Source organism: Chelonoidis abingdonii, chromosome 2 (assembly GCF_003597395.2).
Source record: "Chelonoidis abingdonii isolate Lonesome George chromosome 2, CheloAbing_2.0, whole genome shotgun sequence".
Classification (NCBI taxonomy): Eukaryota; Metazoa; Chordata; order Testudines; family Testudinidae; genus Chelonoidis; species Chelonoidis abingdonii.
The window spans coordinates 123,827,243-123,854,561 of NC_133770.1; the positions used below are offsets into that span (position 1 = coordinate 123,827,243).

Below are 27,319 nucleotides of genomic sequence, written 5' to 3' on the forward strand. Positions count from 1 at the left end.
CCAGAGGACTAACCTCCTTCACCACTTCACAGGTGCAGGATAAGAAGCCCTGGAGCCCAAACAGCTGGGAACCAAGACTGCATGAGTTAGGCTCACCTCTACTGAGAGGTGTTAATAGTTCTATGACCTTCACAAACCCTTCATTAAGGAAGGCTTCATTCCCCACAGAGAGTCACAAAAGCTGGGAATGTAGAATGCAGATTTTTAATGTGTCAAACCCAATGGCACCCAGTTAGCTCCACTGCCTCTCAAATAATCTGCCATATCTTTGACCTTGGCTACACTGTCAATAAAGTAGGGCTTCTCATGCACCCACTGGGTAAGTGTATTGTATATCCTCTTCTAGTGTTTGGTTTACAGAGGATAACTATTCTGCTGCTGCCAGTTAATTTAGTAAGTCTTCAAACTTAAGCGGTAGAAGTCTGTGTTGCAGTGTTGAGAGGTTCAGGGTTGACATTACATTTGTACAAAACAGAATTTGTTTTTAATTTTCTTTTTTTTTTTTAAAAACTAACAATGGAAATGATATTAAAAACGACATTATAAGAAAGTTATTTAAGGTTGCAAAGTCAAGCACTTCCTATGCAAATTAAATCTGGCCCCTTTATGCATATGTATTATGAGCTGGTGTTAACTGCATGATCACATACTATTTTCAGTGCACAGGATGGATGGCGGCCAGGGAATAAGTCAGAATTGTGTGCAGAACAAGTCCCTACCCCGTTTACTCTAGAAGTAGGCAGGTATGTACAGAATGAGACAGGTCTCCTGTGGTTAAAACAGGTGAATGGCGCAAAAGAGAACCATTCTATTGTTGTCTCTGCCACAAACTTTCTTATGATGAGCAAATCACATCAAAACGTTGGCAGGTGGCTACTAACTGCGTGTTCCTCACTTTCTGGATGTCCAGCTTGACACGCCTGGGGTGTGTTAAGCAGTCTGTTGCAAATGAAGTCAAACTGAAGCTGTGTATGCTTAACAGCTCTGGATGGAGGGATGAGGAAAGGAATGAGAGTCCGTCCGTCCAGAGTTCAAATTAGGGTTCTGCTAATGACTTGCAGTACAACCTCTACTCCTGGGGGGAATTACACACCAAAAAGTTAAAAATTCTGTGCACAATATCTTAAAATGCAGCAAAATTCTGCATATTTTATTTGTCAAAAACAAAACAAAATAATCAGTTTCAATTATTTTGGTAATTTATTTTAAAATATCTGTCCGCAAATATGTCTAACAATACAAACACACACAAAAATTCAGAAAATGTTTTTTGACAAATAAGATTCTTTACTAAACAATGAGTAATTAATTTAAACTACAATACAGAAACTTATTTCTTGCACCCCTCAGAAGCAGTGCAAACACTTGGAGGGAGTTAGGGGTAACAGAAGAGCTGAGGGAGAGGGAAGGAGCCTGGGGATGAACCTGGAGGGTTCCTGGGTGTGGGAGAAGCATGGAACAGGTTTTTGGGGGGGGAGGGGATTGTTGGGGAGCTGGGGACCCTCTCCCACACAGACTCCTAGCCTCTGCCATTCAGTTAGGAATATCTGCCCCTGTACTCGTGTGGCCATATTCTGCGGAGAAAAAAAAATCTGCAGGAGACATGAATTATGCATGTGCAAAGTGGTGCACAATCTCCCCAGGAGTAAACTTCAGGCAAGTCACTTTGTCTGTTTCTCCAACTGTAAAATAGGAACTATAATTCTCGTATCACTCAGGGAGTTGAGAAGGTAAGTTCCCTAATACGTTTGTGAGGCACTCGGATACTAGAGTGATGAACACCATAAAAAAGACCATTAGGAAATCACTAATTCTATATTCAGTGCAGAATTTGAGTTGTGTGCAGTAAACAAGGCATAAGGCCATCCACTGAATAAGGATAAACCAGAATACCAAATAGCTGCCTCATTCACTGAGCAACATCCACCCTGTGCACTGAATGAGGCACAGTTCCCATGGAGGAAAACAAAACAGCATATGATCATTAATTAAAGACTGAATCATCATACATATGCACATGAAGATCAAACTGAGATTTCAAAATCAACCTAAACTCTGACACTTCTAAAGTTCAAGAACTTGACTTAGCACCTAAAAAGCTATTTTAAGCAGTTTTTTATGTAATATTTAGAGTGCTTTTGAATTCTTCAGGATAAAAATGTGCAAGATGTCAGATATTACTATGAATAATTGCAGTTCCTACAATAATCTTGGTAAATAATTAACTTCTAGTTTTTTTAGGCTACATTTTAACAATATCTATTCATAGATTCATAGACTCTAGGACTGGAAGGGACCTCGAGAGGTTGAGTCCAGTCTCCTGCCCTCATGGCAGGACCAAATACTGTCTAGACTATCCCTGATTGTAGCAAGATACCTGAAAAAATGTTTTTGTAAGGCACATATTTAATATATTTCACAGTGAAAATAAGTAAGTTTTCTTTTCAATTGCAATAGGTAAAATGCAAAGAAATTGCAAAAGCCATTTGTTCAGTTTTCACAACTACATGTGGATACGGCAACAATTACCGGTTAACATAATTCCTGGTTTCTTAAAAATCCTGTGAAGAAAGTACTACCTTTGTATTCAGTAAACTTGGATGCATGCATAGCTCTGATTAAAGGGCAAAATTTGGCACTAAATTGGCAGATTATATAGTGTTGTTGTAGCTGTGTTGGACCCAGGATATGAGAGACACAAGATAGATGAGGCAATATCTTTTACTGGGCCGACTTCTGTTGGTGGAAGGTACAAGCTTCCGAGCTACACAGAGCTCCTCTTCGGGTATGGGGAAGTAAGCAGAGTGTCTGAGATAAATGTAAACTGGGACAGAAGCCAGTCCACTAAAAGATATTAACTCACCTCTCTGTGGATTATATATATGCATTTGAAAATGTACTACTTGTTCCTGTTCCCTATAAAGAAGTTTTTAATTGACTTCTACAGCAGCACTGACTCCATTGGGAAATTCACTAAAGATCAGATCCTGTAACACTTACTTACACAAACAGTCCTTACTTTTAGAAGTGTCCCACTGTTTTCTGCTCACTTGAGTAAGTGTTGCAGGATAAGATTCTATGATACTACCTACAAGTATAAAGTTAAGCCTATCAAAGTGTTCAGCTGAGTCAACAGAACAATGTAGAGCATGTAACATGATGTTTATGCCTTTGCAGAGTCAGGGCCTTATTTTGCATTACACATGTGAAAATAAAGGAGATTCAAAATCTCCTTCAGACTGTGTTTATATAAGCTGTACTCACTTCTCTTCTGAGTTCATTCATACACTGGCATGTTTTTAGTATGGCTACTTCCAAGTCTTCGGCGATATCCTTTGTTTTCTGGCTTTGCTGCAAGGAAAAGACAATCAAACATTTAAAAAAAAAAAACCCAACTGATGTACAAATTATACCAGGTAGTGTTAATGCAGTAATTCAGTTTTAAGTACATTTTCTTTAAAAAATATATATTAAGAATTCATTATTACTACTGCATTTATTTATTCATCACTGAATCAAGAATCTACAAAAAACAATGAATGGTGCCAGATCATCAACTTTATTTTTATTCAACAAGGATTTTTCAGTTTTGAACATTGAGTCCTTTTTGAGAAAAGAGGGCTTTTTTATTTAGTATCAGCTATCAAATCTCTATGCCTGAACCATCCTGTTAAGCTAGCTAAAGCTATTCCAGTTTTTAAAAGCCCACGAGTGGATTTTATAAAAAACCTCACTATCTAAAAAAGAGTAATTCATCAAATTAATGTTTGCCATTTAAATTCAAGAGGTTTACTTAATAAATAATAGAATAAATCTTTTTCTATGCCCTACAAATTTCAACTGTTCCTGTAACATAAGAACTGTTGCTATGAATCTTTCATTCGATTTATACAAAAACAATGCTTTCCTGTTTGGAATTTGTGTGTATTTGCAAAACAAGACAACCTGCACAAAAGAGGTGAAGGAGGATGCACGCTGAAAAAAAGGTAGGGGCTAAAAAGTTTCTCTTTCTCCAAAACTTGTTGGGGGGAAAAATTATCTTAATTAAGAGCATCAACACAAGATGGATGTGGTCAGATTTAAATCTTATCTTGACTCAGTCTCTCTAACAGCTACAAACAGATGAATAACACAGATCCTGGATTGTGTGTGGCACAATTTTTTTTAAAAAAGGAATAGCTGCCCAGTCTGATAACGTATCTTTTAAAACACATCTTAAACCAATATTCCTGATTGTTCAGTGTCTCTTGAATTTCTTTATACTTTCTTTCAATTGCCTTTTCCAGAAATATACTCCATAATAAAAGGCAAAAAATTATATTAAAATGGAGTTTGTAATATTTTTGGGGGGGATAATTACAATATTCTTGTAATGTTTTTACTCTTACGTTCTGATACGTTCTCTCTAATTTAGCTCCTGGTTAAGACAATTTTTTGTCTGTCAGAATGTGACACTTCAGCTCAACTGAAAAGAAAGTCTCGGGAATGTCTAAACTCCTATGGTACTGGGTGGATTTGCAGTACCGAGGGAGGTATCTGTTTCAACAAGTCACTTTCATTAGAACTTGTCAGCACAGATAATGTTGAGTGCTTTGCAGGTAACCAAGTGGCATGAAATGGCAGTTTAGACTTCTGTGATACCAAGGGAGTCATATGTCTAGGTTCTGAAGGTTACATACCAATAAAGTCTGTTGGTGTGAGCTTCTTGGAAGCAGAATGTTTCTCTCAGCTATCACAACCCTGTTTAAATGGTACTGAGGATGTTTTAGGTACGGAAGTACACTTGGTAGCACAGCTCTTAGAAGTTCTACCAGTAACCAAAAGGAGCCTGGAACCTCAGTAGTACCTCAGCACTCAGACAGTTGATTTTTGCAAAGACCAAGACTTTTTCCTAAAGTGGACTCTTTATGAGGAGAACTAAAACTCCTTTTTTTACTGGCCTTCCCAGAACCTTCTGATGTCTTTTCCCACAAAGGCTGGGGAAAACACAGTGCTGAGGTGATTGGGGCACTATGCTCACTCAGAGGCTGATGTACAAGAGTTCGGGAGGGGGAATCCTGGCCTGGATCTGAGGAAAGGCAAAAACAACACTACATCATAAGTAAGGCTGCATTTATGGAGGACCTCCATGACATTCTCTGCTTCAGCCCCAGGGACTGCAGGACACTGGAGCTGGCAGCCAGTGGGGCACTGGCAGGGGTCCAGTGACAGATAACAGCAGTGACAGGCGGTCCCCTGCAAGGTTCCAGCAACAGGTCACAGACTCTTGAGGGGGCCCTCCTCGGGGTTTCAGCAACAGGCAACAGCCTTGTGGAGGGTGCAAGGGAGGAGCAGGATTCCTCAGGTGAGTGGCTGAGTGTGTTCCATTTTCTCTTTGGGAAACATCGTCATAGAATCATAGAATATCAGGGTTGGAAGGGACCTCAGGAGATCATCTAGTCCAACCCCCTGCTCAAAGCAGGGCCAGTCCCCAGACAGATTTTTACCCCAGTTCCCTAAATGGCCCCCTCAAGGATTCAACTCACAACCCTGGGTTTAGCAGGCCAATGCTCAAACCACTGAGCTATCCCTCCCCCCGAGGTCATCCTCCATTACTGGTCATCCTCCAGCTTTCAGCCCTTCAGGGCAGAAGGGGAACCCCACATTTCCCAACCACCAAGATAGTGGGGGGAAACCAAGGAGCTGCAAAAGCAGAAGTCACAAACAGGGCATGGCTTCCACAAATTTTTGTTTAGTGTCCGTGACACGTCCATAACTTTTACTAAAAATAACCATGACAAAATCTTAGCCTTAATCATAAGGATCTCACACTTTTGCCCAGCTCTACTCTTAAAGTCTGAGCAAATATTGCACTTCTGTGGGACGTGCATGTCCCCCAAACAACTAATGCATTGGGAATGTCTATCACCGAGAGTCTCGGCAGGTGAGTCAACACTTAAATCCTAGAGATTCTGGCATATTCCCGCAACGTATGCAACATTGAGGGAAACCTCTCCATATGGGGAACCAGGAGAAGGAATAAACAAAAATGAGAAATTATGAAAGAAAATGTAACACCAATAACTACTACTAAGAATTGCAAAGTTAAGCCTGAACAATAATAAAAGTTGGCATGCTAGATCTCAAACAAGGTAGTTGAAAAGGAACCCACGAAACCCTGTATATCCTTAGTAGAGGGCATGAAGGTGAGAAAGGTACATGCATGGGCTGAGCAGGTGCTGCTACCAAAAATCTCTGATCCAAGGTGTATGCATGCCTCTGGTGGAGCACCCACAGGGACACTACTCAAACGAGAATCTTCCTTTCTTCTTCAAGTACTGGTCCCTATGGAGGTTCACCGTAGGTGACTCCCAAGCAGTGTTTGAGGAGGCAGGTGCAAGGAAGTGCTCTGTATCACAGTTCATAGGATCACTGAACCAAAGGAGGCATCCTCAGCTAAGGCTTATATCAGGGCATTGTGCCTGGTAAATGTGTGAAAGGAGCCTTAGGTTGCTGCTCTACGGGTCTCAGGAAGTGGGATTCCTTGCGGGGAAGCTCATTCCATGAAGGGAGCTTAAGTTCTGGTGGAATGAGCCCTGACAGACTGAGAAGGAGGGGCTTCTGCAAGCTCATGGCAGACGAAGATGCAGTGGAAATCCATTCATGAGTCTTTGGGAAGGTATTGCCTCTTTTTTCATCCTCTCAGCAATGGAAATTGTGATAGACCCAGGCCAGTTGGGAACAGCAGAGTAGCAGAAGGGAGATATACTGGGCACGGGATAAGCAGTTTTCTGTTCCCTGAGCTACCAGAGCAGGAGCTGCTCCAGACTAATGAGAACACCTGTCTCCAATTAACCTGTTAAGAGTCAAGTGAGACTGTTAAGCAGCTGACTCTAATTAAGGCCCCTCTGGTGCTATAAAAGGGCTCACTCCAGTCAGGCCAGAAGGAGCCAGAGGAGAGGAAGTGCATGGAAGGAACTGAGACCAAGAGGCATGCAAGAAGCTGAGAGTGAGTAGGCATGCTGCTGTAGGACTAAGAAGTACAAGCATTATCAGACATCAGAAGGAAGGTCCGGTGGTGAGGACAAAGAAGGGGTTGGGACGAGGCCATGGGGAAGTAGCCCAGGGAGTTGTAGCTGTTGCATAACTGTAGCAGGAGGCACTCTAGACAGCTGCAGACCACAGGGCCCTAGGCTGGGATCTGGAGTAGAGGGCGGGCCCGGGTTCCCCACAAACCCCCCAACTCCTGATCAAACACAGGAGGAATTGACCTGGACTGTGGTTTCTACCGGAGGGGAAGGTCTCTGGGCTGTTTCCCGACCCACAGGGTGAAACTGTGAGGTGAACAAATCCGCCAATAAGCACAGGACCCACCAAGGTAGAGGAGGAACTTTGTCACAAAAAGGATAACAACAAAGATCTTCTAAAGGGCCTTGCCCTGTCCAGATAGAAGGCCAGAGCTCTACATTATTGTTTCCCCCTCTCTCCTGGCAGGGGTGATGGCCTTCCTAACAGCTATTTACATCGATAAAAGTAACAGGGTACAGGAAGCCAAGGGATCTAGTGGCAGGGTCCTATGCTGCAAAAGCATCAGGTTCAAATCTTGATACTGATATGAAAGTTCTGACAATATCTGTTAAGAACATTGCTGGTATAGGGTGGGTGAAAATTAAGCAGTTCACCACCACAGGATGAAAGGCTAAATGTACCCATAGCAAACCAATGAACAGGCCTGATGACTTGAAGTAGAGGAGAGGAGATTGTCCAGGACAAGAGGAAATCCAGACTCCTCCAGAGGTAAAGCATTCATTTGGCTCTACAGGAAGAACTGCTTGCATTTGGTAACGTAACACTTTCTTGTAGAAGGTTTCTTACTGTTGGGAAGGATAGATTGAACCTACTCTGAGAAGAATCTCTAAACTTGTTGCACAATCAAAAACCAGGCTGCCAGATGGAGGGATGGTTTGTCTTCCCTTTGCTCTGTGACAGCAGGTCCGGAAATGACTGCAAGTGAACGCACGGGTGGGAGGCTATCTGCACAGCCATCAAGAACCAGAACTGTCATGGCCACCATGGTGCTATTAAAGTCACTGTCGCCTTGTCCCACTTGATCTTTTAGAGGGTGCCACCACAACCATGACTTTTGTAAAAACCACTGTCCAAGAGTAGAAGACACAGCAGTGTATAATACCAGGCAAATGGGTCTTAGACATCATTGCAACTGGTGCATGATTGAATTCCTCCCCCCATCCAAACAAACAAAAAAAAAACCCTTCCCCATCCTTATTCAGGGACACTTCTCACGAGAGGATTCTCAGCAAGGAGCTGGACTCTTTAGTCCAGTTAGGGGCAACAGAGCCTGTACCTCCTTGTCACAGGAGTGGGTGGAAGAGCTTTTACTCCAAATACTTTCTAATTGGCTGAAGACCCATCCTAGACCCCAGGCAGCTGAACATTTTCATCTTCCACTCAGGATTCAGGATGATTTTACCCAGGCCACTATAATCCTGTCCCTGAATGCAGGTGACTGGTATGCAGCTCTCAATTTGAAGTATGTCTATTTCCATATAGCTACCATCCAGCACTGAGGAAATTCCTGCATTTTACTGTGGGCTTAAAGCATTTCCAGTATGAGGTTTTACTCTGGCCATTTGAAGAATGTCTTCATCATTATGAATAACAGGAAACCTGCTACAATAAAGTGTTGTGCTGCCAAATGAAAGCAGTTCTCCCTGTGGCACGAGATGCATAATTTGCCTCTGGAGGAGTTTGGATTTCCTTTTGTCTTGGACAATGGTGGCCTTAGTGCTGTGTGGTATGGTCAGCGCAAATGGCAAGTGATCCTTTCTAACTATAACTAAATTAACTAATACAAAAACTAATTTACATGTCAAAGTTTGGGCTAATGTTTGAGGGCTACGGATATAGGAGGGCTCTGTCTCAGATCATAGGCAATAGGAAAGGCTCTGGAAATCAGAGAGGAACTCAACAGCAGCAGAAATTTGTCAGGAACTTCCCAGGAGAGGGATGTGTGTCACTTAGCCCAGAGAAAGTAAGCCCTGCAGGAGGAGATAATTTGAGGGATATGAGCTGAGGAGAAGAAAGATGCTCCAGACACATTAAAGTCATTACAAGAGCCTGGTCAGCGTGGATCTCGTTGGGAATGTAGGCCTTCTGGTGGGTGAGCTGAGGCGGGGATCGAGGTTGCGGCAAAGGAGACCTGCAACTGCGATCTGGTGCCTGAGGGTGTTCCACGAGTCTTTGCTGCTGCACTCCAGTGGACTTACTTTTCGATGCCGGGGGGTGGGGCTGCCTCAATCCCCTAGCATGGCACCTGCGGAGTCAGTCAGCTTTGCTCTTTAGCCGCCGGAACTGCTTCAGGCCCTGAAGGCCCCAATGTGGGCTGGGAGCACTTGCCACTGCCTGGTGTGGGGGGCGAGTCCCTGACCAGGCTTGAGGGTCTGACCACTGCAATATCCCCTTGAAGCCCCAAAGTGGGCACATGGCCTGACATAGGTCCTTTTCCCATAGGCCCTTGGTCCTTCGGCGCTGAAGGGCTCCATTTCTTCAGCTGCTTTCTAGGCACCAGTGAAGGGGAGCGGTGCTGGCCGAGTCCAGTGCTGGTGGCATGCTCCACACCAAAGCTGATCCACTCAGCACACGGTCAGCGGTGGTGGACTCTGGTACAAGACAAAGAGCTGATTCTATTAGGAGATCCCTCAAGTGGACAGCCCGCTCCTTCTGGATACGAGGGCGAAAGTTTTTACAAATACGAAACTTGTCCTTCCTCAGGCTTTCTCCCAGACACTTGAGACAACTGTTGTGTGGATCACCGAGGGGCATCAGTCTGCTGCATGTCAAACATGACTTACAGCTGGGTGAGTGGGGCATGTCGTGCCTAGGGTGAAGTCCCAGACAGGACTAACTGCTAACTAATGACTATACTCAACAGCTACTTCGGCAACACTATCAACAAACTATTTACAAAACGCTTTAAGGCACGAAGTCCATTGTGGACAAGAAGAAACCTCTAGCCTTTGCTACGCAAGGAAAGGCACTCGGACTAACCACTATGGGCAGTAAGAAGGAACTGAGAGGGCAGAGGGCCAGTGGCGCCTGATATAGCCCTGCATGGGAGCACTACTCCAGAGGCTGCCACAGCTGGCCCTAAGAATACCGCTAAGGCAGCAGTCTCTGACAACTGTGCACATACACACCTAAAATAGAATTGACATGAGCAAGTACTCAAAGAACTTTAAAACAAAACCAAGAGGAGAGATTCTGATCTGGAGTAAGGGCCTAGAAAGCACATGCCTTAATCCAGCCCTGAAAGGGGCAAATACAGGATGGAATGTACTTCATCTCCCATATTTTATGGGAAATCAGTACTGTCAGACACAGGACCCGAGTCCCTTCTGCCTATATATAAAATGGATCCTAAATGCAAAATCCATTACACTGAACCCCATAAAGCCATCCCTTACCGGAGTCAAGAGGAAGAATGAAGACTGAGGGAGGAAGTCTAAGAAATATCCCTTCCATAGGGTATACAAAGCATCTTTGTCCTGTACAAATAAAATCTTAGGAACTGAAGCTTTCTAAGCTGTTGTCAGGCTTAGTGATTACTAGTAGAGTGTTAGTAAAGCTTTATCTTGCTTAGGATTCCCCAGAAGCACCTGCAAGAGAACTTTAAACATGAAGCAATAGAGGAAAGAAGAAAGATCTTTTATGCTGTTGCCCCAGGACAGAGGCATTTAAACCGGCATTTTCCTGAGGCTCAGAGAGCTTATCCAAATCTGTGGCTCAACTGACTACTGCCAGCAAAAGAACTGCCACCTCTCAGCTGTTGCCTGGAACAAGAAAAATACTAGAGGTACAGCATAAACCCTCAAACAACCCAATTAACTGAATTATAAATCTGTATACATAATCTACACCATGGCCCAAGCTCCAGTGCCTGGGCTCCTGAATCAGGTGGGTTCTAGAAATGGACAGTAGCCTAATACGTCTCCTAGCTACCACAGTGCAGAAGAAACAAGATGACAACCTTGCTGAATCACAAGTAATATCAAAGATTATGGTTTTGGGATTTTTTTTAATCTAATGCAGAGTTTAAGGAAGGAAGAACAGTTGAAGATTCCTGAAAGGTCTGTGACTCTCTTAAGAACCTCTGGTATCAAGGGCTTTGTTGAACATGTAGTTACTATTAAACAGTACCTGGGACTGCTGGTTTTAAGGGACAGTGTGGTATGCTGGACAGCAGCCAGATCTGTCTCTTAGCTATGACAAAGGAGGGAGTTAAATGAAAATCTTTTAATGTCACAAGCAGTTGTGCAGAGTACTGTTAATAAACACAGACCCTCTTCATGTGTCCTAGCTTTCTCCCTACAGTACTGTACAGGGCAGTAACTCTTCAGGAAAGAAACTGGAGGAGAAATAAAGCAGGAAATGGCTACTCACAGAGCTGCACATACTGTGCCTTAAAAGGGAAAGAGCCAACAGTGGCATCCATTTCAGGCATTAAATGTGGCCTGTGGAGGATATTGCTAACATATCATTTTAGCAGGGATCTACCATTCAGAATTAATGTTTCCTAATAACACTGACAGAAGATGGTAAAATCCCTTTTCATATTTTTCCTTTTAAAAGCATCCTTACTAGGCAAGTCTTCTCACGAGCAGGCTGTCTCCTCAACACCTAATTGATTCATATGAGACAATTAAACTCCTTGACTATCAGCAAGTGATTATGTAACTTATAAGCTCATTAAACTCCACTACTCCTGAACTAAGAACAGAAACAACTAAGAACTCCTGGCTGCAGACTCTGAATCACCCAGATAGGAGACAGAGGAATGAGGCCTCTGCTTCCTCAGCATATGAGACCTTTAAGATTCCCCTTCAGAGGCTCATATCTCTTTCAAGACCCTTTTTCTGGGAGGACATCCTGAAGAGGACAGAGTACATTCAGATGGGTTACACCCATTTGAGGAGGCGGGGACCTATTGTCTGAACCCTATGGAGTCACAAGGGCGGCAGCAGGCAGGGAATAATCATCACCAGTGAGGGCTCTTCCGAATCACAGTTCCCATAGAAATAATAATGAGAAGGTCAATGATTGCAACATAGCCATGGAAGGAGCATCTCATTAAGAAAAATGAACATCTCTGGGCTGACAAGCACCCACAGAGGACCATACTGGGAGCTGGGGTTTCCAGTGTAGAATGAAGAACTACCAGACTCAGGACCAGAGTGGAGGTTATGAGTGTTGGGTTTGATGGCTTAGCAAGATCACAAATACAGAGAGGATGCCCTTTGGCCAGAGTCAGTCTATATTCCCTACAGCAAGCACCTTTGTCCATCTTTGCAATGGACAGTGCTCCACTTGCTGCAGGGACCCAAATGGATGGTCACATCTTTGGACAATATATTATGCTTGCATTCAAGATGCATTGTTTTGGCCATACCATTAAACTCCACAGCTAATACACACTGCTACTGGGGAGGAGATGAGAAAGAGAAGAACAGTAAGGAATACAGGTTTGTCTTCAAAACCCAAGTCTACAAATTATATCCTCAAGCTCAGAGCAAAGCTGCTGTGAAGAGCTGGTCCACGTGGCACAGAAGCAGTAACTCTGGGGCTGTGTTGCAGTTACCAGATTATACAGGAAGAGTTTAGGGGGAACCAATACGTTTAGCCAGTTAGCTACTTTTGTAGCATTTGTGGGCATGATAATCATCAGTTCCAGACTCAAGAATTCTGTGTATAAGATAAAGTACTTGACAGAGAGTCACTTGTAACGTAACTGTCTTTCTGTAACGTTGCTTGTGTATTCTTCGACATGAGTCACATATGATCCTTGTTCAAAAGCTTTAAATATCAGTCCATAATTTTTTTAAAAAAGTAAACAGTAAGTAAGGTTTTTAACTGGACTACAGATTAACCCAATATTTTCCAAAGTGTGGGACACTCTGCCTGGGAAAGCATAGAGGAGCCAACTGGGGAGAACCCAGGCCTCTCAATTATTCTCCAGAGCCTCAGCTTCCGTTAAAAACATCAGTTTCTACCTGTTAAAATTAGGAAGAAAACCTTGAAAATGTGAGCCAAATATGAGTGTGATGTCTGCCCATTTGAACGCACACTCATTCTGAGAAGACTTTCAACATTACATCAGGGGGGCTAATAGGGCTGCACAATCGCTTTCATTTTCCTGAAAGGGAATTTAGCTTTCAAAAGTTTTGAATGTTCTGGATTAGCCTGTACACCGAGTTTCAGTGAAACAAATAAAACTGACCGCCTATACAAATTTAAAACCTCCACAAGGAGCAAATTATTTTTGAACACTAAAACTATTGGAAAACTAGAATACATGATTAAATGTCCCATTAGTATATTTTAATTTAAAATATTCCACTGGCTACTACTTTTGTTTTTAATTAAAAAGCTGGTAATTATTTTCTCTCTTCCCAAAAAAGAGAGTAAATAATTATCTCATAACTCAACAGTAATTCTTTTAATCAAATAAGGAGCAACAACTGGCTCTGAAAAGAATGTCATGAAATTGTTCACCACAAGGATGGTGGCCAGAATTCAGAGCATTAGGGGGGCAGAGAAGCAGATAGACTAAAACAATGGAAAACTAAAATATCCTCAAGTCTGCAAGAGTGATGCAGAGGACTCGGGTAGAGGTCGTTATAATGAACTGCTTTTTGATATATTATATACATTCTGTTTTCTTAAACCAAAAAAGAGAGTCTAAAAAACATATTTTTCTTTCCAAAGTATAGATGAAAAGATTTACTTTGCTAAAAAGCTCTTACAGCTTGCATCCACACTGAAACCAGCTGCTCTAGTTCCATTTTAGCCTGCCTGGACTGCTCCAAGATGCGTTCTCTGTGCTCGTGGCTGGTGTAGGCAGAATCAGTAAAATCTTCTGTGTGTTCCAGAATAAGTTCCAGCATTGTTGAAAGATTCTCCTTAGAGATAAAATAAAGATTCTCCCGAAGACCTTCCACCTTATTCTGTAAAAGGATAAAATTCAGTTCTCTATGAATCATTCACGTAAATACAGATAGCGGATGTATTGTGCATTTTTCCCCACCCTTCAGCTTTTCTTTAGCCTATTGTTAGCACTTTCTGCCAACGAGAAATTTTACCCACCCGCAGCCATCCATTTTCTTTCTTCACCTACTAGCACCACTAGCAACATAATTTATGTCTCACCACTGAAACAAACAGCAAAGTTAAGCATATTTCAATATTTCTGAACTATGACAGTTCTGCTGTGAATACTAAGATAAACCCAATCTAATGACTGTTGCTAAACAATGTGGTATTTAAGTTTTGTTTGGTCTTTTACACATCCGCCTGCATTCAAAATGTTTATAAAAAATTTACATATAGTAAAGTGAATATTCTTGGGCAGCTGCATCATGGGAATTTTGACCAAATTTTAGGTGCAGAGATATGGAAAAAAGAGTAGCACAATCTCCAGGGAATGGATATATCAGATAAGATCAAAGTCAGGATGCAAAGGGCCAGCCTCTCCCCTGATTGCCATCCTCAGGAATAAACCTTGGGAAGGACAGACTGTCAAATATTCAGCTATGACATCCCTTTAATCAGAAACATGTTCTCGGTGGGATGTGATATCCAATGGAATTTTAGAAGAGCAAGATTAAATGAGCAGAAGAGATGATTTTGGATTAGAACAGTTTCTTCAAAATGACAGTTTGCTCTTTTACACTCTTTCCACAGAAGGGTGATGTTTTAGTGTGTAGATTTTAAAATGTTAAAAGTTTAATTACCAATTATCAACTAGGAGCTTCCTTAGTTCACCTCCTAATGACTTATTTCAGGGAAATGCTGGCTGAGACATTATGGGTACATCTACACAGCACACTAAGCCCAGATCTGTGTGACCCATGCCTGCAGATTTGGCATTTCCACGTCTGCCCCTGAACATCCACAATCCATTGGAAATGCAGGCCTCACAGCCATGCTGGCGCATCCACACTACAATAAGCAGACCCAGGTCACAACTTCAGCTTTTGTGGCTTTGTGGGCTATTGCACTCTTGCCAGCTGTAGTTGCTCTAGGGCTTGGTTCACAGAGGGTTGAGGGAGAACTTGTCTGTCTGTCCCATCGGAGTTAATTGAGAGTGTTTTGGGTGGTTTTACCCTAAGAACACATCCTGCCAACCCATTTTGTGTCCGTATACTCCCAGCAGCCAGAGCAGATAGAGGTATTGTCATTCCAGCTGCAACCCAGCTGATGCTGCTCATACCTTTTGCCTTAGTCGCAGATTTCCCCTATATATACCAGTGCTTCTGGAGCAGGGATTGGTTGGATCACATTGTCACGTTGACATGAGAATGACTAGCAGTTAGTCCTGAACTTTCGCACGAAGAAGCAGATGTTCCTGGAGGTTTGTGATCAGCCTTCCCTACCTTCCAGCACCAGGACACCCATATAACGGAGGTCATGCTGGTCCAAACAGAGATCGCAATAGCCATATGTATGGTGGCTACCCCAGACTGCTATAGTTTGGAATTGGCAAATCAATTGTGAGGGTTGTTGTGGCAGACGTTTCTGGGCAGAGGATGTGCCCAAAGGTGATGGGCATTACAAATGTTCCTGAAATAATTGCTGGCTTTCAGTGAATGAGTTTTCCAATCTGCACCAGAACCACAGAGGGACTCATGCCTATAAATTATACATGAAAGCATGAGTATATAAACCACAAAGGTACTACTGCATCATTATGCAGCCCCTGGTCAACCACGGGGGCTGATTCATGGACATTAATGTCCGACAAACTGGCAGGGTGAATGACGACAGGGTGTTCTAGAGATCAAGACTTTATTTTCATGGAGAAGCTGGGACATTATTCCCATTGAATGACATTCTGATAAATGGAGTCACAGTCCCTACTGTTATTCTAGGAGATCCCACTTACCTGTTGCCATGGCTTATGAAACCATATCCTCATTTCAAAGGACCTAGCAAAAGAAGGTTCAGCTATACACTCAGTAGCTATAGGAAGGTCCTGGAATGGGACGTTAACATCGTTGACTTGCTGCTTTATTCACTCTCTACACTGTTCTGCTGTCCAACTGATCTCCAACACTGCTATCCACTTGGATACAGTTTTGAAGACATGATCATTTCTTGTGCTCTTGATGAAGCTGAATGTTCTGCTCACTTTGCACCAGAGTTCAACTAGAATCCAGCTCCGTTTCTCTGGCCAGCTAGCAATGCGCTTGATGCAGGACTTGATCTTACTGCTGGCCATTCAAATACATGCTGGCATGGACTGTGTTTCCAGTGGAGCAGTCCATGTGGAAGTGAAGGGTTAAATGCCAAACAGCTGCATTTGAACTGGGAGGTTGCTTTCAGTTCCTGGCAAGTGAGTTGAAAGCTTTGGGATTGAAGGGCTAGGAAACACAGCTACAGGGAACTGGGGGATATTGTTGTTGGACTCTCCAAACCTGAATGCGGCAACCTGGACTTGACCTAGCAGCCACATAGCAATGCCTGAGGCTTTGAATCATTTCAAGGGGGACTGAGGTTCTGACACACACCTCCCCCATGCCAGCAGGGTCTGTGGGTCTGAGTGAATGACTTCAATGTGGACAGAAGCAGGGCTTGGCCTTAAACCTGTGTCAGAGCCAGGGGTTAATGAGTGTAGACATACACTCCTAAGTGGCCCAGATAGTGGGGTGAGTTAAAAGCAGCACTTCAACATAGCATATAGATCTGAATACATTTTGATCTACTCCCCTGCATGTTAGAAGTGGTTGGAATATTAGCAGATGATGTACAGTGGCAGCATCAGACAAACCATAACCATCTTTTTTCAAGCTATAATGAGCTTCTGGGAGCTCTGTGCAAGGCCTGATATTGGAAACTGCCACTCATTCAAGGTGCAGAGAAATTAGTTTCCCATTGTACATATGTATTTTTTAAATTTATGTTGCAATCACATTATTTTAAGTCATAGAATAATAATACTGTCTTTATCCTTACCTTGAATTCTTTGATGCTCGTGTATATACTTATGGCGGCCATTTCATTCTCTCCACTGGGCCTAGAGTCAGTTACGATCTCTATTACCTGCTCCAAAGCTAATCTCATTCGGTGAAACACTCCTTCTTTGTTTAAACGAGCAGATTCACAGTCAGGATGCCTCAGACATGTCTTTAAAAATAAATTTAATATATTACCCAAAAGTCCATGTGTAGTATAATGAAATAAATACTCATTTCCATACCTAGCCTAAAGCAAAAATGTGTAATGTTATTACAAATTCAATTAACTTACTATTGCATATGGCAACATTTTTAGCATTACTCATGAAAAGCCTCTCCCCAACATCATTTTACATTCAAATTTCTTTTGTTGCAATCTTTATAAATATAGCTGTGGAAACAGCATTACCTTATTCTGCCAGCTACTATAATCTGTGGTTCACCAATACTGAGTAAAGTACGTGAAGTCTTACCTTTGAAGCAGTGAGAAGCATCATGGTGCATTTCTCAAGAACAGTCCTAGCTGCTGCCATTCTAGCTTTTTTCTTTTCATCCTTTAAATCCTATGTAAAGAAAATGAGAACACTAAGTATTCTTGGATGATAGCTGAAAAATTAGCTACTGATAAAGAAAGAAAAGGACCAACCAAAAGGAAAAAGTTGTCTTTTTTTTAAGCTGCTTTATGATGTGTGAGTCTTGAAATATCAGTCTATTCCCAACAGACAACATCTTGGAAATCCAGAGTACATGCAGAATTATTACATCACAAAACACAAAAAAATGAAACCTGAGCAACTGAAGGGTAAGACATTTTATTTCGGACTATTTGAAAACTATATTTTATTTCTGTGAACATTCGAGTCAAACTCCTGAAAGAAAAAGTCTCCGATATATTCAATATCCCAGATCCCCCAGCTATGACCTAAGAAAGCTCCCACTCCTTTAATTTGCTAATCCAAAGGAGTCCCCTTGAATAAAACAGGAAGGCAAGACATGACATTTCTAATGTAAAAACCAAGCAAAAAAATCCATCCCAAAATAAAACGGTGTGCAGAGAAGTGAGAGGGAAAGGCAGAGGGAGAAATCAGATCCTCAACACATCATAAAGCAAACAAATAGCATAAACCCAGTGCTTTTTTGTTAGGTCACCTTTGAAAAGGTTGCCAAACCAAAAAAATGTGAAATCTTCATAAAGAAAGATGCTATAAAATTATTCTTCTTTTAAAAAGAATAATAGTATAGTGTAATTACAACCTTGGGGGTTAAAATATTAAGTGCATAAAATTTTACTTGACGAAACACTGAACTGGCTTTGCTAGAAACCAGTCTATTTGTACAGAGAGGAACTCAGTGGTAACAGAAATTTGTCAGGAACTTCCCCAGAGAGAGATGTGTGTCACTTAGCCCATGGAAAGTAAGCCCTGCAAGAGGAGAGAATTTGAGGGCTATGAGCTGAAGAGAGGAAAGATGCTCAAGACACATTAAAGTCATTACAAAAGCAAAGAGTTAAAGATGAAAGAAGTCTTTCACACACCAGCAGAACTCAGTTGCACAGTGTCTTAATCTTTAAAGAACTGAGAGCCCTTTCATCACTCCAGCTCAAATACTCTTAAATTCTTCTTTGAGCAGATGATCATGTGGGTACTCAACCATAGGCTGTACATTTGCCTGTGAACTCTCCAATGGAAATTGTAAATAGCAGCGTCCACAAGCCTATGCCTGCACAATGCAGTACCCAGTGCTCCCAGGCGAGGGCATATAGCTAGGTGTAGACTCACCACTGCTCCAACTCCTTCTCAACCACCTGAGGCTCAAAATAGAGCAACTGCTGCAGAATGCTGCTTTCTACATACTTTCCTCACCTTTCTTACTTATTTGCTTCAAATATTATTTACTTTATTATTTTTTCTAGTTTTGTTAATTTTTCTTAGTTGTAGCACAATTTTGTGCTGGGTGTGTGTGACGGTCTCATGGGGTGCCGCCTGGAACTGCGGTACCACTGAGCCCCTCAACCCACCAGACTGGGCTCCCACTAACCCTATAATGCTGTGACAAGCTGCAGACATGCTCCCAGTCTCATACTTTCACCAGACACACCCAGCTGTAGTAACATGCAGACAGGCTTTCTGACCAGCCCCTGCATGGGAAGGCTACACAGCTAGGCCACTTACCAGCTTCTCAGGTGCACAGCCCCTCTGGAAGGTGAACCACAAGTTATACTGTCTTGTGCTGCACAGGGAACTGTACAGCGTAAGCTCATGAAAGTCACCCTCTCCCTCGGTGTTGAGAGAATATTCATAACTTTCTGCCCCAAGTTATGAATTCTACACACTGGTTTTAGACAAAAAAATTTATTAACTACAAAAGTTAGATTTTAAGTGATTATAAGAGTCAGCAAACAGATCACAGCAGATTACCTAGCAAACAAACAAACACAATCTAAGCTTAATATACAAAAGGGACTGAATATGAAAGTATCAAATTCTCACTCTAGATGATGATTTAAGCCAGTTGCTGACATTCTTAAAGGGCAAGCTGCACTTGCTTGCAGCTTAAAGCACCATTCCCTTCATAAATCCCTCTAGCCTCAGTTCAGCCCTCCTCCCCCAGTTCAGTCCTCTTTCCTCAGGTGCCTTCAGGAGTCTCTTTGGGCAGGGAGTCAGCAAAGAAGCACGATGATGTCACTCCCCTGCCTTACATAGCTTTTGCATATGGTGGAAACCCTTTGTCTCCAAGCTTAGTTCCCACACCTTTCAGTGGAAAAATATTGATATTCCAAGATGGAGACCAGTGTCATGTGACTTGGTCACATGTCCCTGTAGGGTCACAGCAGCCATAACTTAGAGGCTGTTTGTAGCATCCTCAGGAAGGCTCCCCAGTGAGAGATTAGCTTCTTCTAAAACCTACTGTTCTCCCTAATGGTCCTTCCCAGCCAGCTATCTAGACTGACTGCATCTGCCTAGTGGGCATTCCACAGGAGTAAACACATTTGTAATCGATGCACAGACAATATTCCTAACTTCAGATACCAAAATGATACATGCATACAAATAGGACAATCATATTGAGTGAATCATAATCTTTTCAATGATATCTTACATACCTCATAGTTATGCCATAATCATATCATAACAATATCTCTGTGAAGATCACCGCTGCTCCAACAACCTGAGGCTCAAAATAGAGCAACTGAAGAATGCTGCTTCCTAGCTGATTTTTCACTTTTCTTACTTATTTGCTTCAATAACTCTTATTTATTTTATTATTTTTTCTAGTTCTGTTAATTTTTCTTAGTAGTAACACAATTTTGTGCTTGCGGGGCTCCCCCTTCCTAAACTTCTTGACCTTGCAGACTTTGTGGTCTATGGCACTTCCCTGGATTATGCCTAAGGCCTCAAGGTACAAGCTCTATCAAACCTGCCCACAAATCTTTTCCTCATAGCAACAAGTACTCCAGCTGTCTATACTGCCTTGAAGAATCTCATATCCCATCCAAATGCAAAGTCTACACTTTTGCAGTTTAAGGGCAGGTCCCACAAGGACAGAGGCGCTAGACTCAAGCTCTTCCCAATAGAATGCTCCTTATCTCCCACAGGGTCCGATTCCCTTCCCCTGCCCAGTACATAGGGCTCAACCTCTCAGGCCATACCAGTGACTTCCAGTGCTCTGGGGCAGTTTCAGAGATGAAGGCCACTGAGAGAAGAAAACTCCTTTTTCTCCACCAAAGTCTCTTGAAAGAGGAGTAAGTCACCTCTTAGAGCAGACTAATGGGTACAGCCTAGGCTCCAGCTGACTCTAGTACCAAGATTTTGGTACCGCCTAGATGTCGTCTCAATTGGAGAAATCATCAATGAAGCAGCACCAAGAGGCATCTTCCTCTGTACCATGTGACACCTCTAGGCAGTGAGATTCATCTAAGACCAGAGACTCTTAAAAAGACCACTTCAAGGGCACTGGTACAGACATTCTCTAGGAGCCAGAGAGACCATTCAGATCAACTGCTGGATCTCTCGGTACCATCTTCCTCTTGACATAACCACTCTAAGCACTGAGACATCACCTCGTCCACCTCTCCACTACCACATGCATCTCGAGCCCTGCAACCATCCCCATTTCAGACCCTGGTACTGCCTTAGGCTCCTACTGCTCATTATCATAGCCCTCCAATGCCCTCCAGATTTCTTTCTCCCAAGGATCCCATCTCAGATGAACTGTAGTACCCTCTCCTAAGGGGCACTGTAAGAGACTCTTGTCCACTGCCACTTCAACAGTTGGTTATTGAATCCTTATTCGCAAAAACAAGACCTGATTCACTGCCTCCAGTACCAGTACCGATGCCCAAAGACTCATCACTCAACTCGGAAGATGACATCCTCAGAATCTGAGGTTTTCATACAGGGCTCTATCTCAACAGTTACCACACCATGCCTCTAGAGACATACCCTGAGGAAGATTTTCTAGAGCCCAGCAGATGCCCTAGGTTCTCTGAGCACAAATACCTGTGGGGATCCTTCCCCTATCCACCTTTACAGTGTGATCACTGGAACGCCTAGATAGGTTATGGCACCCAATCTTACAGGGTACCAGCCTACAAGAAACAACAACAGGAACACCTGCCAGTACTGCAACAGCCACTGGCACTGCAAAATGGCCCACCAGTACTGAATGTTTCCCTGGTACCCGAGGAGACTCACGAGGAGCGAGAGCCACCAAACAAAGGGTCACCTCCTTCACCCATGTCTTCCTTATCCTTAACAAGGCAACGATGCTCCCGCTGTCATCGCCTTCTTATGCAGATGACTTTAGGGCCTTCTAGGACCTAATGAAGTGGTTAGCGGAACCCCTCCAGATTCCATTGGAGGACGTACAGGAGCCTCAACATTCCCAGGTGGACATTTTACATATCATCCCCCTAGAGTAAGATATTCCTACCCATCAATGAGGCACTGTCATCACCAGCACATAATCTATGATACTATACCATCTACTTAAAAGAGTCGGATAAAAATATCGCATTCCAGTCCAGGGAATGGAGTATTTCTTCTCTCATTGTCCCCCAACTCTTTGGTTGTAGACACAGTCAATGATTGTCAAGCCCGCTACAGATTCTCTCCTTCTGAGGTGGTGTCTAGACACACAGATTTCCTGAGCAGGAAAAGCTGTTTGTCAGCTGCTCATCAATTTCAAGTCGTGAACTACCAGACCTTGATGGTAAAATATGATTTTTAACAACTATTCAAAGTTTGCTCATTTTCTAGAACAACTGCCACAAGAGCAAAAGGAACAATTTCCAGCCCTCATTTCAGAGGCTCAGTTGACTGCTAAAGCTTCCCTGTAGGCTACGCTCAGTGACACTGACATGGCTTCACAGTCCTTAGCCACCATTCTAGTACAATCTGCAACAGGTCTACAAACCCCCAGAAAAGAATTACCCTCTTCTACAACCACCCATCCCGCACCTTTCTCTAATTGATTATTTTAACAATATGGTCAAAGGCCTCAAACAATCTTTTCCTACAGACCTACTAACTGCACCATTCTGCCATCTATCCTCCTCCTTGAGATTGCCCATTCCATACCCTACATATCTGGGAGCTTATCACCACAGACAAGTGGATTCTAGGATACTCCATGCATTGCCATTCTATCCTGCCCATCCTTCCTTTCTTCCCCTTCAGGGATCTCTCCCACAAAGATCTTCTAATGCAAGAAGTCCAATCTCTCCCACACTTAGGGGCAATCAAGCTATTTCCTTCTTAATTTGTTGGAAAGCGTTTCTATTCCAAATATTTCCTGGGTTCTCAAAAGAGGTGACGGTTGGAAGCTGATATTAGATCTCAGGAATCTGAACACCTACATCCTATTACAGTACTTCAGGATGGTGATGCTAGCTACCATAAACCCACCCAGAGAACCAGGGGGCTGGTTTGTTGCCCTCCACCTCCAAGATGCCTATTTTCATGTGTCTGTTCATCCCTCACTCAAGCATTCTTTGCTTTTTGCAATGGGCTCAGAACATTGCCAAAACCGTGTCCTTCCCTTGGGATATCCATGGTCCTAAGGGTCTTTATGAAGGTCCTCTCAGCAATAATGTCTCACCTGTGCTAGTGGGGCATCACATTTTTTCCATACCTGGACGACTGGCTCCTTAGAGGCCGCTCCACCCAAGAAGCCCAGTCAGCAACGACCCAGGCCATAGCCCTATTTCAGTTTCTGGGTCTCTGCATCAATCTAAAAGAAGTCTACGTTAATAGTGTCCAGCAGACAGGGAGTCTAGTGCAGCCCTGATGAAGTCTAACCACCAGGATTTACCAGCTCAAGGACAGATTTTTCCACTACATCCAGCTGAACTCTGCTCTACAGCACAACCCCCAAACAACTACAAGGGCCTGTCTACAATCCTAGATCACATGTCAGCTTCCATGTTCATTATACCACATGCAAGACTGCATCTCAGATGCCTTCAGGCCTGGCTAAGGCCTGTATATACCTCAAAGAGATACAATCTTTCCAAATGAATCACTGTGCCTCCATAGGTATTAGACTCTCTCAGGCACTGGAAACACCCTCTGAATACCACTTTCAAAAATCTACCACTTTGGAGCATTCTCATCACAAACACTTCTCTCTTGGGTTGGAGTGAGGGAGCGCATGAATGGAGTGCCAGAGCACAGGGCAAATGATCCCCATAAGAGATATCATTCCACATCCACATCCTGAACCTAAGAGCAGTCTACTATGCATATCAGCACTTCCTTCATGACACAGCAGGCACCACTATCGGGGTAATGCTGAGGACAACAGGACAGCTATGTACTACGTAAACCAGTGAAGAAGAGCAAGATCATAGAATATCAGACTTGGAAGGGACCTCAGGAGGTCATCTAGTCCAACCCCCTGCTCAAAGCAGGACCAATCCCCAACTAAATCATCCTAGCCAGGGCGTCGTCAAGCCGGACCTTAAAAATCAATAAGGAAGGAGATTCCACCTTCTCCCTAAGTAAACCATTCCAGTGCTTCCCCACCCTCCTAGTGAAAAAGTTTTTCCTAATATCCAACCTAAATCTCCCCCACTGCAACTTGAAACCATTACTCCTTGTTCTGTCATCTGCCACCACTGAGAAAAGTCTAGATACATCATCTTTGGAACTCCTTTTCAGGTAGCTGAAAGTAGCTATCCAATCCCCCCTCATTCTTCTCTTCTGCAGACTAAATAATCCCAATTCCCTCAGCCTCTCCCCATAGACCATGTGCTCCAGCACCCTAATCATTTTTGTTGCCCTCCGCTGGACACTCTGTCAATGAATTCAGTTAGAGTACACCTGGCAGCCATTACAGCCTTCCACTCACTTATCAAAAGGGTTTCAGTCTTTGCCAGTCTAACCATGGCAACTTCCTTACAGGTTTATACACTTTATTCCCTCTTACCCAGAATTCTGCACCTCTACGGGATCTCAAACTGGTCCTCAACGCCTTCAGGAATGGCCCCCTTTTGTGCCAATTGCTACCTGCTCTCTCTCCTATCTCTCCCTCAAGACTTCATTCCTGATAGCCATCAGCTTGGCCAAAAGAATGGGCGATTTAAGGGTACTCATAGAAGACCTACCATACATCATCATCTACTGTGATCAGGGCATGCTGCGTCCCCGTCCTCAATTCCTTCCTAAAGTCTAGGTGAAATTTCATATCAACCAAGAGATCCATTTACCAGTATTTTATCCTAAGCCCCATACCTCAAGGGAGGAAGATTTTCTCCACAAATTAGATGGTGAGAGCCCTCCACAGATGTCAAGATGAATGGATGGCCAATTTCCACTCAAACTGACATTACACAGGGTACAGTCTGGACTGATGAATAGCTGCATCCCCTCAGTTCTCCAACCTGGGATGCCTTTTACACTGTTTTGCTGTGATAACTACCATTCTTGGTCTGTGCGCGAACAGCCTCCAGCATGCAAATTACTCCCAGTTATATTGTGAGAGTGCTATTGCCACCCACTAATGAATTACGCTGCAGAGCGACACAAGCAAATTCCCAGTCCCAGACTTTCCCCAGAAATGTGCATCCTGTACTGCCCAGCCCTCTCCTGGACAATACAAGCTCATATAAAATCTGTCATTTTATTAATAGAAAAGAATATGCACAAATCCTGTAATATCAGATGAAGTTTCACGAACACTTCAGTCCAGACATACTGCTTTAGATAAAACAATAAAACAAGTTTATTAACAAAAAAGATAGATTTTAAGTGATTACAAGTAAAGAGGCATAGAAGTCAGAATTGGTTACAAGAAAAGAAAAGTAAAACACAACTAATGCCCAACTTGACAAGCTAAATAAATTAAAAGCAAAGTCTCTCTCATCATATGTTCCAATAGTCTTACTGGCTGAATTTCTTTCAGATAGGACCCCTCCCAGTCCAAAGCTGTTTCCTTTGTTCCTCAGGTACTGTGGATGCCACGGATAGAGAGAAAGGGAGGAATAATTTGGGGTATCTTCTTCGAGAATCAACACCAGCAGAGGTTCAGGAGAGAGCATGTCTCTGTGGATGGGAACCTCAAGCTGTTTCTTTGTCAAGATGTAGACTTTCACTCACATCTTTCCTGCCAAAGAACGGCCACTTAACCAACTGATGGTCCATTTGATTTTGTTGACACCTGGCTGAGGCTCTGGTCAGCCTTTTTTCCTTTGGGGAACTGGTTTGTAGCTGCTCCCCCCAGACTTGGAACACGTATTAGAATACCATACAGAGGAATCATATAATTTTATGTGCAATGTTGTTACACAATTAACAAGGACAATAATGATCAGCAAATTATGAGTTTTTCAAATGATCTCTTATAAGGCAATTTATCTCATAAGGCACAAAATTCATCATAGTCCTGCAGTATAGGTGCATATAGGTGTACAGACTGTCACAGTGGGTATCACATGGTATCTGAATTTATTGTGAAACTGATGGGATACATCACCCTCAGATTGACAGTCCACTCCACTAGGGCTCAGTCCTTCTTTATAGCCCTCCTTTAGGATGCTGCCATAGCAGAAATCTGCAGGGCTGCATCCTGGTCCTTAGTTCACATGTTTGCCAAACACTACGCGATCATACCTGCATCCAGAGGTGACACTATCTTTGGTGATGCAGTCCTCTGAACTGTCTTGAATTCGCCTCCTTAGCACCCGCCTCCACATTGACATGCTGCATGGAAGGCTCCTTTGGTGAAGCACCCATAGGGATATACATGCCAAGGAGAAGTTACTTACCTGTACAGTAATTAGAGTTCCTCAAGATGTTTTGTCCCTCTGGGTGCTCTACCTTTCTGCCCTCCTTCCCATCTGCCGTGGAGTCTTCCGGCCATCATAGCTGAGAAGGAACGGGACAGGCCATGGGTCCACGCCTCCCCATATGACCTCACCTGGGAGCATGAGGCAATCCACTGTGGACACTGCTATTTACAATCTCCAGTGGAAGGTGCACAGGCCCACACGCATCCTATGGTGGAGCACTACCAGGATAAAACACCTTGAACTCAAGTTACGGTACAGGTAAGTAACCTCTCCTCCTTTTCTCCAGCTGCTAAGTTGCATTAAAGAAGAGAAGGAAGTCTAAGGAATTCTGCAGGACAGCAACAAAGACTTCTTCCCTTTAGAACTCAGGCACCTGATTCTATAGCAAATGACATTATGTACTCGGCATTTTTTAGGCAATTGCTGCAAGCTTAACCCTACTGAAAAATGTATCCACATAAAATATAAAGGAAAGTCACTATCTTTATAATTCTGCCTATCTGATGTTATCTTGCAGGATTCTCACATTTAGTCTTAATCCCCTAGTGTGAGGCAAGTAGAACTCTACCAACTCTGAAAGAGTTTTGTGAGCATAAAAGGGCTGCCATGCCCTCTTTACAAAGGCAATCATTCTCTGCTTATGGTAATGCAACACAAAGCTTAAATATCACACTTGAAACTTTCCAGATCATTCCTGATTTAGCAGGAAAAGAAGGCTCCTGTGATATACTAAGGACTGAATCAGAAGGAAACCCAGAAATAAGAAAGAGGTAGCAAGCTACAGAAGGAACCCTTTCACTGACCAGGTAACAGAATTGACTGGCAGCCTTCAAGAATTGCTAGAGTCCAGTTCTGTGGTCACTACCACAGCTCTTCAAAGTTTTATTGCTCTGAGCATAGAGTTCTGCCTGTCTCATAGCAGCGAGCTGAGACAAAGCAGTCAGAATCCTGCAATAATGATATCTTTATGGATTTTAACCCCACTCTGTTTTTAGCTTTCAGGGCTCATTTATTTACACAA

The 27,319-nt window shown here is 43.1% G+C and overlaps 1 protein-coding gene across 5 annotated transcripts in view; it reads right to left on the minus strand.

Moving 5' to 3' along the window:
• CTNNAL1 (catenin alpha like 1) overlaps positions 1-27,319 on the minus strand; it is a 125,559-nt gene that overhangs the window by 53,370 nt on the left and 44,870 nt on the right. For all 5 annotated transcript variants that reach the window (XM_075062658.1, XM_075062657.1, XM_075062660.1 and 2 more), the window contains 4 exons: positions 17,483-17,572; positions 17,008-17,178; positions 13,800-14,000; positions 3,265-3,351 (listed from right to left, as the gene is read on the minus strand). In XM_075062658.1, coding sequence (XP_074918759.1) covers positions 3,265-3,351; positions 13,800-14,000; positions 17,008-17,178; positions 17,483-17,572 — 549 coding nt within the window. The remainder of the gene's footprint in view (positions 1-3,264; positions 3,352-13,799; positions 14,001-17,007; positions 17,179-17,482; positions 17,573-27,319) is intronic.